This window comes from Thermobia domestica, chromosome 12 (assembly GCF_964235325.1).
Source record: "Thermobia domestica chromosome 12, izTheDome1.hap1.1, whole genome shotgun sequence".
Lineage (NCBI taxonomy): Eukaryota > Metazoa > Arthropoda > Insecta > Zygentoma > Lepismatidae > Thermobia > Thermobia domestica.
Genome location: NC_137465.1, coordinates 107,780,635 through 107,802,369, shown reverse-complemented (window position 1 = coordinate 107,802,369; position 21,735 = coordinate 107,780,635). Strand labels below are relative to the sequence as shown.

General features: G+C 33.5%; 1 protein-coding gene across 2 annotated transcripts in view; it reads right to left on the bottom strand.

The window, feature by feature from the left end:
• Nucleotides 1-14,852: 14,852 nt before the first annotated feature.
• Nucleotides 14,853-21,735, bottom strand: part of Tm2 (tropomyosin 2) — a 42,881-nt gene continuing 35,998 nt past the window's right edge. Inside the window, exons 9-10 of one of the 2 annotated variants that reach the window (XM_081733984.1) lie at nucleotides 20,478-20,547; nucleotides 14,853-16,648 (exon numbers count right to left, since the gene is read on the bottom strand). In XM_081733984.1, coding sequence (XP_081590110.1) covers nucleotides 16,566-16,648; nucleotides 20,478-20,547 — 153 coding nt within the window. In that variant the 3' untranslated portion in view covers nucleotides 14,853-16,565. The remainder of the gene's footprint in view (nucleotides 16,649-20,477; nucleotides 20,548-21,735) is intronic. The other variant, XM_081733983.1, reaches the window with a different exon arrangement.

Below are 21,735 nucleotides of genomic sequence, written 5' to 3'. Positions count from 1 at the left end.
GGCTACAAGTAGTGGATTGGGCGATTTGTTTATAGTTCCCTCTCAACAAAATTTTAAATTGCACTAGACGCTACTTTGGCGCTACTTTTAATAATATACATGTTATCTCTTAAGAATGCTTTACTTTCTTATTTTCATATATGAAATCACGTAGTACAATAAAAGTTTTGCTTGCTGAATGTTATATTCATAACAAACAATGGTTTTAATAAAACTAACATGTTTCATACTACTTTAATTCTTGTTTTAGCACCTTTTAATTTCCAGATTTGATAACACTAGACTTTCGTTGAGTTTGTGCTGTTACACCATCACTGACCATGTTGATGTCTCGGATAATGAATAGGAATGATAATCGAACGGAGCTGAGTAAACGTAAACATAGTACATTTATTGTTATCGTATTATACATATTAATATAATGAGTAAGTGGAGCTAAAATAAATCTTCCAAAATACATGGCTCCCAGATTACGAATTTAGTGAATGAATTAAAGAAATGAAGAATGCCAGTGACAGTCGGAAACTGTGGTCGCCGTCTGACTGTTGCCAACCCAGACATTTGATTTATTTCCAACTCCAGGTGTCTCTATTAATTTGATGTAAATGATTAGTAAAATTGCATAGCTGCAAAATAATTAATTTTCTGTTTGGGCAACAAATAATTCAAATCTGTTACTTTTAGAGCACAATATGCTACTTTTTTATCTTAGAATCTGGCAATACTGCTATGCGAGGTTATTACATATTTCAAATCCTAGCCTAACTATATATAAAACTGCATGATCTGACATAAATTATAGAGCACTTCCTATAGGGCTACAATGATTAAATTTTGCATGATTGTAGCTTTCCGGAACTAACCGACAGAAAAAATGTCAAAAGTGAATATTTTTAATTCTTAGGGAGTCTAAAGAGGAGATGAAGAATTTCCCCATGTTATTTAAATGAGCCTTTTTTGGAACCTATAATCTCATGTTTTAGGTACTTAGAATTGAAGAAAAAACTTGAAATTCGGTACGTTTGTATGGTTTCGTTAGCACTACCTAAGTAAATCAGCAAACACAAAAAATCCAACTTTGGAGTGGTTTTATAGGGAACTGAAAAATCTTTCCAATGTTATTTATATGGGACACCTTTTACACCCCCAAATTATTGAGCACTTCTTGTAGGGCTACAATGATTAAATTTGACATGATTGTAGCTTTTCGGGATAAACCCCAGAAAAATTGCCAAAAGTGAATATTTTTAATTTTTAGGGAGTCTAAAAAGGGGATGAAGAATTTCCCATGTTACTTAAATGGGCCTTTTTTGGGACCTATAATCTCATGTTTTAGGTACTTAGAATTGGAATAAAAACTCGAAATTCGGTATGCTTGTACATTTTTGTTAGCGTTACCTAAGTGAATCATCAGAAATAAAAATTTTGAACCGTAGAGTGGTTTTATGGGGAACTGAAAAATCTTTTCCATGTTATTTATTTGGGACGTCTTCTACACCCAAAAATGTTTAGGCACTTCCAGTAGGATTATAATGATGAAATTTGGCATGATTGTAGCCTTCCAGGACTGACAGGAAAATTTCTGAAAGTGAATATTTGTAATTTTTTAGGGGTCTTAAGGGGAATGAAGAAATCCCCATGTTATTTAAATGGACGTTTTATTGGGATACATAATCTTATCTTTTAGATAGTTGAAATAGGAAAAGAAACGACAGAATTGTGGGTTCAAGAGGTTCGAGGCCGTAGGCCGAGCAAAGACAGTGTGTGGGGGCGAAGACAGTGTGTGGGGATGGGCAGATTCAGGAAATATGAAGAGCAAGTTCACGAAATTCACTGTTCATGCAAAGGGCGATATATAAGAAATGCGAGACCGTAGGCCGAGCAAACTTGGGTGTCTGGGGGCGAAGCCCCCAGGTAGCCAAACGCTAGTTTACATATAAAACAAAAACTTACAACTCCACACTTAAACACAGTACTGCAAACTAAGTACACTGAGAAAAAATCGTAGGTGGCGTACTTAAAAAGATAGGTTACTTAAAAAGAAAGGTATATTTGTACAATCCGCGGCAAAAAACCTGCAACATGAGCATATAAGTTTATTGTGAAATGACGAAGTCTTTTGCTCCAAAATAAGTGTGCACGGGAGGAGGCCGAGGTTTATCCTGGCGTGATTCGTTCCACTTAGACGTTATGTTCATTCCCTGTGCTATTAGGCGTAGTTTCACAATAAACTTACATCCTCATGTTGCAAGTTTTTTGCCGCAAATTGTACAATATACCGCTGTCCGGAGAACGGATTTTTCTCTGTATATGTTACAGTTCCACAAACATAAAAGAACAACCGAAGTTTGGACGCTTTACAGCAGTAATGATGCAAGTTACACGAACAGGGTAACGCATATCCAAAGTGTCTTAGTGTAAAATATTATAGTTGTCATATGGCATATTTTGATAAAGTAGGAATAAAGTTACAACAGTTGAAACTTTGACATTTTTCAGCGTGTCATATTTCGATAAAGTCTTTAGTACCACATTCAATTACGTAGATAGTTTTCATTATAAACAAAGATCATTATACCGTCTACAGCAATTTGAGACCTCAAACTATTGGGGATATAGAAAAAAAGTTATGTTCCATATATGACTTAAAATGGCATATCTGTGGAAACGTTTTAAAACATGTCTAATTTACTTTGCTCCTATGACATTAGAACAATACTTTTCGCTAAGTATAATTGAGGCGGTATATGGAAAAAGGGCATATATTGCTATATGCTCTTTTTCCGGAGATCATTTTATCGAATTTTCCAGCCTTTCAAGAATATGTGGTGAAATTTTCATCAAGATATTTGAAAAATTGAGATTGGTATTCCTGTTTATGTGTCGTGTGCAGAGCTGTATTTTGGCGGTAATAGATTCGTACTGCAGTCCATTGTGTTTCGTGGTGAATATATTTTAAACCTAAACATGAACGCCAGTAACAGCAATGATTCTAGTATTGTGGAAAGCAAAAAGAAGGGTAAGAAAATATATATTCAGCGAAGAAACAAGAAGAAAGAAGATATTAAGCGTAAGCATGTTCGAGGCGAAGAGTATGTCAATGCTGGAGGGAAACGTATCAGCGTCAAAAATTTCAGGTACTGTTCTAACTGTTGTCTTAAATCATGTTGGCAACAGTTTTCGGTGGATACACAAAACGAAATATTTGCAGTATTTTACAATCAACAGGAGAAATCATGCCAGGACTGATTTTTAGCTAACTGTATGGAACGAAGCAAAACGTCGTCTGGAAAGAGGACTGGGAATCCCAAGAAGGAACGTTGCACACTTGGTCATATTCGTTGTGTGTTAACTGAAGAAAAATGCCGGTATGCCAGCAGTTGATACTAAAATTGTTACTAGTGTCCGTAAAGCGGCTGCGTGTTATTCAAAGTAAACTACTGGCAAATGCAGACTTCAGGGAAGTAAGGGGGTCTCACGCGAATAGGCCTCACAAACTGCAAAACAATATGTTGGAGCTAATGGCAGAACATTTAAATACTATACCCAGTGACTGCAGTCATTATTTCCGCAACTTTTCCACTGAATTATCATATGCCTTTGTTTGACCCAAAACCGACACTTGTGATTACTATGCTGCATGTGAACTGACGTTGAAAGACAATCCCGGTGCTGAATGTGCATTATAATATGCACTTCATAAACGCAAGGCAGCAAGACGAAAAGAAATAAGAAATCATTATGTGCAGAAGGCAAAACAGGATATGTCTTATTTAGTGATGGAATTCGATTATGCTCAAAATTTTCCTTTTCCACGCCTAAACGTAGACACACAGTTTTACAAACGACTACTGTGGCTCTAGTGTTTCAATGTGCATGTTTTCAATGATGACACATCGTACTGTTATTGTTTCATGGAAACTGATGGTGAGAAGAATGCTAATTCAGTGGCTTCTTTTTTGTATGACTGTTTAGTAAAGAAACTTCAAGAATACACCAATTTCAAGACGATTGTATTGTTTTGTGATGCAGCTGCAGGTCAAAATCGGAACCTCACCATTTTCAAATTCTTATCGTGGTTTGCCAAGACCAATGATCTTGAAATAATACAAGTATTTCAAGTACGTGAACACTCATTTTCACAATGCGATCGCAATTTTGGACTTATTAGGGAGCACATCAATAAAAAGGAAGTCATAGGAACAGCGAAATCATATCTTACTGCGATGGTCTGCTGCAGACGCAAACCCAGTCCGTTACAAGTTGTAATGGATAGAGATCTATTGAAAGAATGGGAGAACGGATTAAGCCATTTGTTCCTATCCAAACCTGTCTCCAACCGCCACACATTTACGATTATGAAATATGTCATGATAAAGGTGAATCAATCTGGCTCTCTGCTTTGTTCCGAAAATTACCTCCCTGTGTATAAGTTATTCATTTTTTGGAATCAGAGGGCACCGCAAGACCGTATACGTCTTGACCTTGAAAACATGCCGTATCCAGAGCTCAACCGCCTAAAAATCAAAGATGTAAGAGCTCTATACAGATTTCTGAAGGACGAAGACAAAGAGTGGCTGGAAAAATTATTTAATCGTTAGACTTCACCTTCTGGAAGCATTTGCAATTTGATGCCATGTTTATTGAATGCAAATTTGGTAATAAACATTGTATAATGTAAGTAATTTGGTTATTACATTTGTATCTATGGAAAAAGGGCATATAAGGTATTTTTTTAAATTACATCATTCTGAAATATTTTTTCAACACAGCAAGTATAAATGTCTATAATTCCATACATTAAATTCCAAGGTTTATTTTTATCATAGGTACCCAGTGAAATAAGCACCATGCATTTACGTATTCAACAATAAAAACTTTGATAGCGATTTTCTCGAAATGGTATTTTTGCGTATATGCCCTTTTTCCACATACCGCCTCAATTGCAACAAGTTGTCTGAAAGCAGTTTTTGAAATTATGTTTTTAAAAAATGTCAATTTTTCAATCCCTTGCATATTTATTCAAAACACATCATATCATGATCATAGTATTAGACACTACAGTATTTTGTATGCACATTGTCCTGTCCATCTTACTTGTGTTATTATTGCTATAGATGCTACCAAAATTTGGATGTTTGTGATACTGGCGTCATTAAAAAAATGAAATATTTCAATTTTACGTCCCACAGTTATGCCGACTAGACTAAAAGAGACGGTGATGATGATAAATGAAGTCAATAGTAGAATGAATGAAGTGGAAGAAAACGGGAGAATCCCAAGAAAACCCACGCACCCGGTGTTTCCATTCCAAAATCTACTTAGCGCGAGCTGGGATCCAACCAGGGAAACCACACACCAGACGTGAATGCTCCATCACTGAACCGCTGCGGTCCCCAATGGCGTCCTTAGTTTGTAACACTGAATAAAAAATTACATTGTAAGTTTTTGTTTAACATGTAGATTTAAAATATACAATAATCTGACCCAGTAATTTTTGAAAAAATATAGCTTTATATTGAACAGGTAACACTGGGTACTTAGTGTATCACAGAATATGTGATACAATGTCTCTCTCTCAATATTTGCACGGTACAAAATTTCAACGTTTCTTTGTCTATTAGTATAAAAGTTGCAGCAGTATATCAGGATAAATGGTTCAGGGGGTGTTAATGAACTAGACCGACAAACTGAAACAGATGATTCCGCATATCAAAATAAGAAAAGTTTATATGTACCTGTGGTCACAAGTGCATAGTTTCAGAGCTAGTGCTGTCCAAAATCGTGGGAGAATGAATTTTGGGGGTGAATTTCTCCAATATATCCATTGAGCTGAGGCGGCATAATATTGTCTTAGATTTGTAATCTGTTCTTTCCAAAAATGCATGATTTCGAATCGTTCACTGGCGGTGCAAGGGAGTCCTCCACAGGAAGTCGAGTCACGGATATCCTTTAGGAAATGGGTCCGATTCATGAAGAGTCCCAACAAGTAACAAAAAGTCATTGACAGACCATTCGTATTTTGAAGAGAAGCAAGATGGTGAAGGTTTCTTTGGCGTGTTGTGTGTGGTTGCATAATTACAACAGAGTGAATATAGTCGATAAAATGAAATCAAATAAAATCAATACGTCTGCGGGTTCATGATCCACAATCATGACCTGTGTGCTAAAGGACAAAGACATTAATAATACTTAATGATTTTGGAAGAATTGTTGCAATGAGGATTTGTGAGCAAATGGGAGTATTCACGGTAAAAAAGAAAACCGAGAAAAGGAACAATTGGTACAATGTTCATCACAAACTCAATTGACCGTGGTTCTAAAGTGGGATCTCTTACTATATATGTACACATTACCACTGAACTACCATAAATCTCTTTTCCCCCTCCCACGTAGCGAACAACAGATCATTGACAATGCTGTTGAGTTGAGATGATTTTAGTTTAGCGTCCCTTTCAGCAGCGAGGCTATATGAGACGTGGACCTACTGATTAACGTGGAATCCGAACCACATGAGCTCCTGCCGGGAATCGAACCCGGGTCTCCCACGCCATCATTGACAATGCATGGGAGATGATGACACATAAAAGCAATAATACTGATTAAGTAACAAAAAGAGCAAACAGTCATGTTAAGGAGATAGACATCTCGAAAAGAGTTAGTAACTTATCCTTCCAGTTTTGGTTTAAAGAAATTAACATTCCACAGTGTTGTCTCTTAGGCTATAGGAGACAGATAATTAAAGAAATGTGAAAAGAGTTGAGCGAATGAGAATATGCTAGACAATGGAACAGCCACAAGGAAATCCATGGATACTCCACACATATCGGTGACCAACATAATAAGTTCATTGGCCATGTGGGTCACGTGGTAGGTAGTAATTGGAAAGATGACACAGTAGTGCCATGCTGTCACAATGGTGAGAGTGTCACTGAACGAATCAGAGACGATCAAAACCAGCACTAACACAGTGTCATGGAACAATAGTACAATCTAAACTGAAGGTAATCCCCTCCCTTTACCTCCTTCTTCTCTCTTTGATGTATGAACATAGGACATTATCACATGGAAAGCGAAAACAAATTGCATAAATGGAAAACTCGTTTTTTACATGTAAACTTATATTGCTCATTACGGACGCGCCACTTTGTAATCAAGGGATTCCGGGTTCGATTCCTAGGGTTTACAAAAGGTTCAAAGCTAACGATAGGTCATGACCTAATTGTAGTGGTAAATTACGGAAAATGGTTATAAAACCAGAACATAATGAGTGCAATAACCAACATACAAAAATCGAGCCAGTTGTTGGCCTCTTCCCTCGCCATGTTGGTCATATTGAATGCAACCTTCATATGGCATAAGAAATGGCTCATGATAAGTGTCAAACCCCTATACGTGACATACCTTTTGTATTTTTATGTTGTCACAACATGTAACAGTCATGCATACGAACATACTCATAGCCACACAGAGAATTTGGAGGTAAAGTGGAGTAATTGTGCTGGCTATCACGTTCCTTCTGTTCTGACTATCTTGTAGTAGCGTCATTTCATCTCATATTTTTGCTCTGTGAGCAAGGCCCCATAGATACGTATGTTTCACGTTTTTAATTGGTATATTAGTAGACAAGTGATAAAAATATATGCATTTCCCAACCTCAGGAAGGAGTAGTTTTCCTGCCCTCTCCAAATAACGCCCTGCTATCATGCTATAAAGTACAAGAGTAATATACTTTGTATATCATTGAATTGGTATGTCCAATGTCCGTGCCAGCAGCAGGTTGTTTTGTGTTTTATTCCATTTGCAACACTGTCTGCCAATTGTGTTCACTCAGCATATATTCAACCACATCAGAACTATTGAGTGGTAGGTCAAAATGACCAACTATCAAATTAAGGAACTAGCGGATATAGTTTTCGTGTATGACAAAACTGGCGGATGTGGGCGAGGGGCAGCCAGATTATGTCAAGCAAGAAACCCTTCGAAACAAACACGTCATCATTCCATGTTTGTGAATGTCTTTGTGCGGCTACGCCGAACTGGGAGTGTCTGGGAATCCCTTATTTATGCCTTCTGCGGAATTACTTTACACCCCCATCGCATTTTTGTTACTTAAATATGACTTCACATGTATACGGTTATAGACGACGAGATCCACGGTTCCTGGTGTTCAAAATAAAACGTGTTGCTTTTTTGCTTTTTGTTTACCGTTTAGGGCCTACCGTAGGAACAGGTAAAATTCTTACAACACTTGTTATGTTATAGTCTTAGGCCCACGTAAGAGTCACTTTTTTATATCAATGTTTTACAATATATTTTGTAACGACCTGATTTCGTTCCAGTTTTTTTCAGTAATTTTATTTTATTTTATTTATTTCCTGATTAGTCAATTGATGTTATAATTTTCCAACTTTAAATAATTATTTTCATAATGTTTCTAGTGTGCTGATATTTTCTCTATCTGCAACACATAACAAGAGTTGGACTGTGTAGACTGAATTTAATACCAATATTGTTCTTTTTAATGATGATTTGTATAAAGAGGGTACTCAACTTTCATCAGGGATAAGAGATGACGCTGTAAACACTAAGTATTGGGGAGCTGTGTTCTCAATTTTTATTCATTTTTTATTGCTTATAATTCATTACTTTTGACAATTTTACTCTTTGTGACAATCTTAATACACTGTTTTTCAATTTTAACATTCATGCGCCGCTTATCCTCTCTTATTACATTAAAGGTGCGATAAACAATTATATTTCAAACATGCAAATTCGGCAATTTTGGCACGTGCCATTTTACTACATATGCTTACTTCAAACAAATTTGATTTAAAAGAAATTTAGTGAAACAGTCCACAAGGCTCTATGGCTGGGACTTCCTTTATAAATCTTTCGAAAGGGAGAAAACTGAAACTGAAAACTGAAAACTTTCATCAAGTAATAAGATTTCCTAAAGTACTTTGTTTCAGCATAATTACAGTTGTTTATTTTGATTATTTAGTGCACATAATATTGGAAAATAATACTTAATTGTACTTTGTTCATTATTTGTTTAAAGTATCTTGAAGCTAAGTTTATTTTGTATTATTAGTTGATATATATAGTGAAATAATCAGCTCCAACTAAGTTTCTTGGGCCCATTCCCCTTGAAGAGTTAGCAATTGAAAATTCCTTTAACAAATCATGCTCAACTGAATATTCGAATACCAGATTAAAGTTGCGGATATCCAAGTTGATAAATTATGTACAACAGTATACATGAAAGTTTATATAATGGGCATGAGTATCACAATAAATGAACTAAAGATTTTGAAGTCTAGATTTTATTTAAGGATTCGAATGCACATAAAAGGTATAGGATTTACATCCAATCTCTTTCTGTAGGTTTTCCAGAGGCCAGTGAGATCGATGTTATACACGTTCTTTTAGAATGAGATCGATTACTGTCAGTTGCTTCAACATCTTTCTTCTTGTGCAAAAAGTTTATCAACTCAATAACATTTCCTTACCTGTGTCTTCGATCCGATGCCTTGCACTACTGCAACGTAGCTGCAGATGCGTAGCAGTGTGACAGGACCTCAAGAAACAATATAGTAACAATGTACTCGTTTAATGGTAGAGTGGGCACATGACAATTTGATCAAACAATATGTGTTTATCAAACTGAAGGGAGGGGGAATTACTCTCTTGTCCTGCCCAAATGATGCCTCTGAAACATTTGCTTGCAATTACTGGGAAAAATGAAATTTATCATCTAATATTACTTATTTTTCTCGGTAGATTTTAGAGTTCTGTGTGCGTATTACAGACTTTGGGAAGCACAAAACCTACTGTCGTAATTGACAACTCACATAGACTTTGCAAGGAGCATCTTCGTAACTTGATGTAATATGCAGTCTTTGAAGAAGGGAAAGAATGCAAATAAATGAGTTTATGAAGCTATGGGATCATTTGTGGCATTATTATTATTATTATTATTATTATTATTATTATTATTATTATTATTATTATTATTATTATTATTATTATTATTATTATTATTATTATTATTATTCAGGCTCTAAAGAGGCATTTCAAAACAAACGAAAGAAAGAGGCAGTTTTAGAGCTATAAATCTTGCAAATATGGTTCCTGTTTCTTCCGCCAGAATGGAAAAAGTCACACAGACTGCTATAGACAACAGGAGGAGGAGGAGAGGGAGGTGATTGGATTGAATACCAGGAGCACTAAGTCGATCGAGATGTGTATTTCTGAATGCATAAGCACATGGCGCAAGAGTTTGTTAGTACTTTGAACTTAAACTTTTGTAACATTTTCATTGTCGAGCATTGTGCGCTAAGTCATATATTTTCTGACTTTTTGATGTGTTCTCCGTATCTTGCTTCTTGTTTCACGTGTCCAGTCGAATTAGAGCCTAAAATAGTATCACCTGAAAGTAAGTATTTGGAAAATTGGCTTTGATAACAAAAGGTTAGGAAATCGGAGTCATACCTTTGGAATATTAAGTTAATTCGTTCCAGAACTCAGCCCGATTCCAAGACAAGTTTTAGCTTTTAAAGTAATAGAAACCAGATTAATCCGCTTCTGAGTCCCATGAACTCGAACTACTTTCACATTAGTCCTGGATTTTAAGGTAAAATATTATCAAATAATTACAATACTTGAATACAAATTAACTTTTTAAGAGAGTGGCGAATACATTACACAAGAGAATAGCAAATAAAAAAACATGTAAAACTGAATAAAATTAACAGCAAAAATGACACGAAATGCTTTCACTCCAAATTACGATCACGAATTGTACGATTTTGAGCAGGAGAAACGGAAGCAAAAACACTCAGGAAATGCGAGCTGGGTGATAGGATTCCAAAGCAGCGTTCGTATTCCGAGGCAAAATTTGCTCGCATCTTTCGTTCGTATTCCAAGTTGTTCGAATTTGGGGGGGGACAATATTGTATATTCACAGTTAAAAATCAAGTCTTAGTCCAGTTGTGCATGTATTATGATGACCAGCTACATATTTCCTGTTACACATGGAGTTTTAAAAAAGGGAACAAATCATTCATAATTAATTTTTATTCGCGGGCCGGATGAAACATACTCGCGAGTCAGATTCAGAACTGGCTTATATGATGAAGTAACAAAGAATGTATATCATATTAAAATCACTCAATAAATTTACTCAATTGGTTTTGATAGTTAATGAAGTTTTTTAATATATATCGTCTTTGAAGATGTGAACCTTCGTATGTCCAATTTTTGCGATTTTGAGTTTTTGGCATAAACCTAATGAGAAAGCATTAATCCCTGTTCTAGCCCTTAACACAGTAAACGGGGTCCTCTAGCGACCCCAGAGGGTGATAATTAATGATACTGCTGCAACTATAACAACCAATTTATTCTCGATTTTTATATGTGCCCTGCTTCCTTTTGGGATATCTGCTAGATAATTAGATCAATGATACGTTCGTACTGCAATAAATAAATAAATAAATAAGTTGAGAAATTAAAATAATACTTGGGATCCCTAGAAGACCCCAGCTTGGTAAACAACGTTGACGATTTAGGCTTGGTGCGTTAAGGGCTAGCAAACCTTCGTGTGTTCACAAAACATTCGATTACAGCGATTACTGAGAAACAATCGATTACAGCGTTTGCTTGCATGTCGATTGTTGGCAACTTCATGTGATACCTCGTATGCCAATGAGTTCAGTGTATAATAGCGATATGTGCTGTGATGAGAGCAGCTGTATCAGCGTGTTTTTAAAGGAAAAAACACATTTTAGAAGGCCTGAAATGTTGATATTGTGATTAGATATAGTGACGTTTTTTCGTCTCCTGAAAAACTAACAAATTGGACATACGAGGTATCACATCTTCAAGAACTATATATATATGTATATAATTTTTAGTTTTCTTCAATATTATGAAAAAATTAAAAATAGTGGGAACGAAATTGACGTTCTGTATGAAAATAAACCTACATGTTAGAGCGAGTTCCTCTCCGCTATTTAGCCTTTTTCGAGGTTAGTTTCTCATTTGGGATCAAATTCAAGATTAAGTGCTTTAGCCACTGACCCTAAGAGCCACGATGAGAGATAGGCCTAGCTTTGTTGTCAATAATTCACTGTCAATACTCTGCTTTTAATTTCCTATTTTTATAGTTTTTTAATGCAGCTAGGACCGGCGGTGTGATAATCTAATTCAGTTTTCTTAGTATTCGCATCCACTAATTGTACTGGATTCCAGTTTAAGTCGTAATTCAGAACTCACGTTAATAGTAAGTCTTTTCCTCCATAGGCTTTAAGTTGCACGAGGATGTGACACAAAAACTACTCCTTCCAGCTATATAGAAGGTAGGTCGCTTTATTCCAACTAATTGACAATGAAGTTGTATTTTGTATACTTGCGTCAAAAAACATGAAATCAGCGTCGTTATAATAGTGGTGTATCAACGTGCAGGTACATGTACGATAAGTGAACGGAAAGCTGAAAATATATGTTGCCAACTTCCAGGAATTCATCGTGATTCCAATCTATCGAGGTGCATCCCTCTCTCCAGGTACCAGGTGCTGACCACATGGACAAATAGTCCCCTCGCCCCTGTTTTACCTTCATTGGAAGCAGAAAACAAGAATCCATACCATTCCTGTCCATGTTATTACTCCATTTCACGCCATTCCTGTCAAAAAGCCTAATGCCTGATAGATTTTCGTAGTATTTGGACTGTTATAAAAACGTCTATAACATAGAACTCACTGCCTCTGGAAAACTTACAGAAAGAAATTGGATGGAAATCCTATGCCTATGCTCCAAAATAGATTTTTGCAGTAGAAAAGTTATGTTGGGAGATATTTTATATTGCTAATGGTCCAATAGAAAACAATGTGATTGAAGAGCTTTTCATAGGGTAAGTACATACATTTTGAAAATCGGTCAGATATAACTCAAGCCGTTTTCTGTATTATCGAGCACTTCAAATTAGATATCTACCTGCTACTATGGAAATAAATCCAGTGTCATTTTGTTAATTTGATATTCTAATAACAATACTACAAGATAGTAACAACCTGAAAAGAACTTGAACTCAGGTTTCTGACAGGATCTAACACTAACTAACTATGGATTACTATTTTAACACTAACTAACGTATGCAGACGAAATATAAAAAAGACCGGTGCATACAAAGAATACATGTGGCACTGAATGATTGAATGATACACGATAGGATATTTTTATCAAGCATTATCGTAAAGATTCGTAATTTATTGTTCTTTTTCACCAGCGAGGCTATCACATCCTACAGTTTTATGTGTGATGACATGTATTCTGTTAGGAGTTGCAACTCCGATTGAACAAACCGAAAGTTCATAATCGCAAGAACAGAATATCTTCATCAGTATTTATCCTTGTGCCAACCCAATTCATTTAGGATTGTTTCTACCTGCTCCCTGAAATCCTGCTTTATTATAGGTTCACACCCTTTTGATTTACTTACAGACATCTTTCTCACAAATAGAGCTCCTTCGTGGCTAAGCGGTTAGCGTACGCGCCTTTGACGTAAGAGATCCGGGTTCGATACCCGGCGGGAGCTCATGTTGTTCAGATTCCACGTTAATCAATAGGTTCTGTCTCATATAGCCTTGCTGCTGAAAGGGGCGTTAAACTCAAGATCAGTTCAACTCAGCTTTCTTACAGATTATCGAACTAGAACACCACACATTATTCCAGAAATACCGTGATTAATGTTGAATTTCTGTATCCCTGACTTGTAATTAAGTAGAACAAAGCATTTGAACATAGGCTCCAAGTTCTTCGATTCAGAGATATAAAAGTATTTTTGTACACTTTACCGTTATCTTTTAAAATTTAAGTAAAGAATCAGTGGCATCTATTTAAGATTATTCTGTAATCCAATACATTATTGTATTCACAACCCTGTTTTCAATATTATAGGCCATAGAAAAAATTATGAACCTGAAAGGAAATGTAGGCTAAAATTACAACATTAAATTCAACAACAAAAAATACCTCCTAAATGGCAACACTGTCAGTATGTTTAATTGATGAATTGCTATTGGTCTTGCTTCGCAATTGATTGATTACTGCCTCGAATCCCTGTGCCAACCATAGTAACCGATATTTTTCAAGACTTTTTATTCAGATTCAATAGACAAATGCTAGTTTTAAATATATCCTTTGATCTACTTTCTTCCTAACTTACCCATCTTGGTTAATTTTTAATTGTTTCCAGCTCAAAAACAGCTTCACAGCTCTAACTGGAACTTCAATAATAAATAAACAAAAAGCATCCAAGAAAATCATTCCTAAATTTTTGACATGTTGTTTTTAAACACTATGAACGTACTACCCAGATATTTCAGCCACCTTATTTGTCTATTGGCACTAAATATCGAATGCCGCACTGTTTTCTGTTCTCTGAGAATGAGCGACAAACTTTTAACTTTAAATAAAAATAAAACCCAACGAAAATAAACACTTATTATTACTTATCTATCATTATCAATCAGATAAGTCTGATGAAAGCCAAGGTGTGTTCCCGAAACTATAACACAGATAAGTAATAATAAGATTTTGTTCTATTCAGATGTTATTTTCACTTAAGTTATCCGTAGTTCCAAAAACAGAATGAGTAGCAGACACATCTTTAAATTGTCGACAATGCAACAGTTGGAATTTTAATTTTTGCAGATTTACAGAGTAATTTACTCCGATATTATTTGAGAGGATAAAAGTCTTTTTATCGGAACAATAACACAAATTTACCGAAATAAATCTAGTTTTATGATAAGTTAAGCACTTGGATGAAAAGAAATAATAAAGATTCATAAGATTTTTAACCAATCTTTTAATATATATATTAGAAATAACCATACATTCTGTGTACAATAAACCGATAACAGTAAATGAAAAAGAAACATCATAGCGTTATTCATAAGATCAGTAATGTTGTTACTGAGTAATTTATAACGAGGTATTCTTCGCAATAAATCTAAAACACTAACCGTATAAGGAATTTAATTCCATTATTCTGCTAGAGCTTTATTTAGAACTTTATTACTTAATTGCAGCAATACTTCAAAGTATCATCAAAAAGTTCGTAACTTGTGAGCACATTGATCGTAAATATTGTGTGATGTCACACGACATAGTCAGTCCAAGTGTCTTCTTTCACAAGATCATGAGTTTTTACATGCTTCGTTCAACGTTTGTCAGTTGAATAAGCCGAGATAATAATAATGAAGGTAGAGAATCGAATCAAATGAAAAATAAAAATATTTGGACAACAACCAGTATATTTTTCAAAAAAAAATGTTTTTATTGTATGTTTCTCAAACATAAAATTTCTCCAATAACAAAGTTCTTTTTACTCATACGAAACACGTTTTAAAAACATTATTTTTTTTTACAATATGCTAGGCATATATATTACATATCGTTTGTTGCAAAAAAGGCACAAATATGGCTGTGATGTATAAAAGATTTCCTTTTCCCTTCTTAGTTTTAAATTCTAAACCATAGCCTTCAACAATATATGTTTTACAAGCAGGTGTCAATGCTTTTCTTATAAATACGTAGGCCGTAAGAAATAAACATATAAACTGCAAAGAACTTCTTTACTTTCGAAAGCAAATACAACTAATTATATTTGTTATATCTTTTCGAAGATTTAAAAACAAAATAAAAATTGATCAAAATAATTGATTAAGAAAAAGACAAAAGATACTCGCTGATCCTAGAGAGAAAGATATAAACAACTGTCGCGCGCTATTGAAAGACTCTTCTTCAACTTCTCAGAAGAATAAAAGCAAAGTATACATATGAATATATTTTGTGTTTATTGTGTATATTTGTTTGCAAAGTTTCGAATTTCCTCTTAATAACATTTTTTAATATCCTGCTAACTCAGCAAATGTCTGATCCATTTCATCTGCCAGAGCTTTGTAACGGTCTTTGTTGATACCCAGTTCATCTGTGAAAGAGGAACAATAGGCAATTGTTATCATTAGAGAAATCTTCCAAAAGTTATATTGTTGTTGTTCATTGTTGTTGGTTAATAAATGAGAAAATGAGTTCAACCTTGCTTTTTTGTCAGAAGAAAAAAAGCGATGTTAGCTTTTATTGACAGCCAAATTCATTATTTTATATTGATTAATCATTATGATCGTGAAGCCAAACATGGCAAAAGAAAACGAAAAAATATAAAATATAGAAAAATAGCTGTAGTAGTAGTAGTAGCAGTAGTACTAAATATATAATATTGCTTGTTATATGATCTTATTATAGTTAAGTTTTTTATTATTATTACCTGTCCAAAGACACATAATTTTACGCAGATGCACTACAATTTGTATTTATAACACCGAATAATTATTTATCTGTAAAATAACAATTTCAGCGTGACAGTGCTTTTCACTTTATAGAGAAAAAAGAAAGTATGAAAAAATAATTTGTTTGTAAGGTCAAAATGACATCGGAATAATATTGACAGACAGATAGCAGTAGTAGTAGAAGAAGAAGTTCTTGCAGACCGTAGAAGTTTAGTAGCCTGTGAGTTCTGAGAAGGTTTGGTCCAAATCATCACAGATTGCCTTGTATTTCTCTTTCTCATGGAATAGGTCGTCTGGAAGGAATAGGAAGGAGTTTTGTTAGCAAACACACCCCCTGCCTTTAATATAAATTAATTCCTATTTTTTCTTTTCCTTCGAAAATTAATAATAAAAAAAGATAATCTAGTTAATGAAAAAATAGCATTTTTGTTTTTATTTTATTATTATTAATAGCAAAAGAAGTATAAGCTTAGAAGTCAAAAGAGCGTTATATGCTAATATTTTATACATATCTGTTAAAATCATAACGATTCACACATTAAAATACGATGTGTTTAAAAATTAGTTATACAAAGTTTCAGTGTCGTGAGGGCTATAATGTTTTAAAATTACTATTTTGTGTTATCGTTTTTTATTACCCTTCAAATGAATCTCAATCAGCAACGAAATCATGAAATTATATACAGAACATATATTATCAGTCCTGTACATTCATGAATACTCAATATTCGAGAAAGAAGTCGAATATAATATTTTCGAATATGATTGCTGTTGGTTCTTTAACATTAGGTGAACTCTCATTGAGTTGTTCTCTTTTGTATAACTAATTCGTAAACACACGAATATACATTTAAAAAATCAAGCAAAAATATAGAAAACACTCACATATTATAGTCTTCACTTGAATAAGTTTATTTGTTTTATAATATAATTTAAAAGAAAAATAATCCACAGTATAAATACAATAAAGCACAAGAAAGCCAACAAAAAGGAAACATTATTTTATATTTAAAGGAAACAGTTTTTAGGTAATATTACTACTTAGATATATATATTGATATTTCGAAAACTAATAGGACTGCAAAAAATAGAGGAATATTCTACAAAGATCAAGGCAGAACTGTTGAAAGGTTGAAAATAAACAAGGGCAGTTTATTCTAAATAACGGTTTAGTGGAATCCAAAAGAGATGCATTAAAATATTTTATTTTTGATATCATTTTATTAATAAAACTAAGGTAATTAGTTTAATAAGCCCGGTGGCTTTTGTATTTGTTTTTTTATCTAACAGAATTACATAAGGTACTCAAATATTATTTTACTAAGCACATATACATATAAGCCATTAAATTGAGACGATTAACTTTCAAGCCTCAAGCTGCTTATCAACGGAATGTCGGAGAGTGAAAAGGGAAATAATGCTAGAGAAAGATATATATATAAACGAAGTTAACAAATTAGCAGACATATCTTGCCGAAGAAGTGATCAAGCCTTGACAAAGTATTTGCAGTCTGTATATATTTGTTGTTTGCTAAAAATAAACCTTAATAGCAATGTGCTACTATTTAGTGCCTTCGTCTTGTGGTTTTGTTGTATACTTGTTTCTTGAAGTTAATTTTTGATTGCAAAGTGCTTGCAATATATGTGGTATTGTTGTTTGTATGTTTCTTTTCTTGAAGCTCTTTTCAGCCCCTAAGTGATATGAGATGCAAACCTAGAGTTTAACCTGGAATCCAAACCTCCGTAATACGTTCAATGCTTTCCCATCGAAAATTAAACCCGCGACCACGTGCTTCAAAGCTCACGCATTACTGACTAGACAAGAGGGGAGGGATGCATGTGCTTTTGTTTAATCAATACGTGGTTTTCATATTTTGCTAACCATAAATATAAGGAGAATCTTTCTAAGGTTTATTTATATTTCCTTATTAGGTTATATTAACTTCAATGCCTTTTAGGAGTTTTGTGATTTATGTAGGTTATATTTAAGCTTATAACCGATTGCCTAAAAATTAATTTTATGCAAATTTATAGTGATACATTTTATTTTATTAGGTATATTCGTAATGTTATGCTTTCTCTGTTATATTATGTCAAGTTAAAATGTATAAATGAACTCGTTGAGTGATTGGAAATCTTCAGATTAAATCCGTTGTTGAAACAATAAATTAGCAATAAAAAGATATTTACTGCTTTGAATTGTTTCTTGTTTGTGACTTTAATTTTAGAGAAAGATAAATGAAGGCTATGCATTCAATCTAATAAAATTGTAGTACTACCAATTTTTGTTATTATAAAATCAAATTCAGAAATCCGTGAAGGATCAATTAATAAGATAAATAAATTTATAATACAAATATGAATTATTAGTCCTTGAAAAGTAGTTTTTTACAAAATTGTTTAATTCGTAGGTCTAGTTTTAATATTTGATTTTTTGCAATAAAGGGCTTTTGTAGGAAAGACTAATACGATTGAAGTTGACTATATCCAAATTCATTATTAGAAATAAGAAGTGGTCTAAATGAACGTACCCTAAAAGTTGCCTTTTTCATTGCTTTCGAATATTCTTCAAATGTTAAAAATCCTGATAAAATAGAATCTACACTATAATAAGCAAATAATCATTAAAAATACTATTATCTTAAATACTTTAGAAAATCAATGTTTATCTACACAATTTATAATGGATTTGCAGTCCCATCTGTACAATACGTGTAGATAAATTCATGCAATTCAAGTTATTCTTGTATTAATTATTCTTTTTAATGTGAACTTATATTTATGGTAAAAGAGAAGAGTAATTTTTAATCATTAATTGGTATTTTCTTAGCGTAATAAGTTAGTTAACACCTTATTAAGGTAAAAGAGAAACAATATCATAGCGTTAATGATATCAATAAGATATTTTAGTCATTCCTACTAAGTAATTGCATTTACTTTCTTTGATATATCCACAGGGAAAGGTGGATGAACTCAACGAAACAAGTTGGCTTCTGTTTTCAAGTCAAATTCCTGTATTGTCTATTAATTTGCATACTTTACAATTATACTAATTGCTTAGAATACACTTTTTTCTTGACAATACTAAAGTCTTTTATCTGTCAAACTAAGTATTTATTCTAAAACAAATTTTCCCTACACTGTAGCTTTCCCTTATTAAACATTTTACATATGCGTATGTGTTTTCGAATCAACGGAATCCAAATCACATCTACTTACAATAACAACTGAATCAGCTTATCCTGCACAGAGGTAGGAAGGTGTATTCTTTTTCTGTTTTCCTTTTTATGCGTTTTTTTTAAACTTTGAATAACGGTAATACGCGATATAGTTGACACTGAGAAGTATATCATAATTTACGTATTTCATTTCGTCATCTATGCGCTCAAATATACTTTTTTCGAGTACGGATAAATTATTGATACGCTTGCTTTCTATTCACAAGATCCTGATTACGGACCGCGGTGAGACAGGAGATCTTGGATAATTTTAAGCAATTAAAACATTTTACTATTGAACTTTAATATCAATTTAATTTTATCAAATAAATACATAGCCCAAGAAATATGATGTCTGGTCAGGATATTAACCCTTATGGACTATATTTCGTCTCTGCTTGACTATCTTAATTGAAGTTGCTCTTATATGGGTTGTCAACATGGAAATGCTTCTGTTAAGACTAGTGACCAGCTCAGTAAAGTGACCACTAATATGCTAACTGAAAGCAGGAGTTCGTTTACATATAAATATTTCATGTTAGTAAAATTACCTACTAATAAGTTTTGATTTATAAACTGAACGATTTTGTTTACATTAAAGTGTAATTCTATTCTTTAAAATAGAGATTTAAATTCAGGAATGACTAAACGTTTTGTTTAATTGATTACATGATGTCACAATTTGTTTATTAATCCTTTACCAAAAAACTCATGCGTGTTTAAATTTGGTAAATAAATCAAAAATATTTTACTTTTAATTAAATGGTAAGATGTGTTAGTAGCTGTAACCCAACAAGTTTAAATAGCATTATTTTATGGTATTAAGCTAGTATAAAACAAAGAGCGAGAACTGTCCCAACTGTTGATCCACAATATACTGTTATTTGTGCAAACGAATTATTACCTTCAAGCCTATCCACCTCCTTCTGGAGTTTCTTAACAGACTTCTCAGCGTATTCTGCTCGGGCTTCAGCCTAGAGAATATAATAGGTAAATAATTGACAACTTACGTTATATAATTGAACACCATTATTTTTCGATGTCTCACTTTTGGTTTAATTCTTTTACTTTGGAATTGATGTCTCAACACCTCTTCCCATAGCAACACTCTGTTCTCTCGAGTGTCACACTATTCCACATAATGAATAAATTCTATCAATCACATTGTACGTTGTCTTTCATCCCTCAACATTGTACGCAGGGTTGAAAATTCTAATAAAGTCATCCCGCTCTATTTTACATGTTATAATTTTCATTTTACCTATTACCATAAAAAACATTAAATTGAAAGGAAAATAAACTATATTTTAATATTCATATAAAACCACAAGATATTAAATTGACAATGTTTACCTGCACTTTAAACAATTAAATAATTGAGAACGCTTTTGAAAACAATTGCTGTATGAATTGTATAGTAACCGAGGAAAACGGAATATAAAGAGGCACTTAAGTTATTCGATATTATCAACTATTTTAATTTAATTATTGTAACTCTTCCAGAAAATATTTACAGTAGGTTATATGTCACGATGAATTTGATGCTATTAACAGCATCACAATATATTCTCATGTAAACTAACTTTATTTCTTAATGACATTAAATCTCCTATTAAATATGCTAGGACTAAAGTTTTGCCGACATTTCGACACCATATTTACAATCAGTAATGAAGTCGGAGAAATCAAGAAAGGAAACAATGAGTGATGGAGAATTATATCCATGACACTCAGATGCTAATTCTAAAGTGAAAAACTATAATGTTTCAATTGGAGGAATGGTATACAATGTATTAAAAAAAAGGAATTATGAGTTTGGATGGTGAAAAAATATTTTTTTACTATTTTACAGTGATGGATTTGCTCGATCAGAGATAAAGAACAGTTATCAAAATTAGACATGAGTTAACCATATTTCTTCAGTGTGAATATATTTGATTATGAGGCAGATATACATACACGGTAATCATATGCCTGCTCCACTGAACGATGCATTGCCAACAGCATGAAGTACAGTGCGCTTGTTATAAATAATTAATCTATTTCACTCCTTTAGAAATATTGCAGAAATCAAATAACGTATAATTTTCTTGTATGTAAAGAACTCAACTGATCAAGGTAGTCAGTGTTCTTCACTCACTCTGAGTTCGTTGTCTAAACCT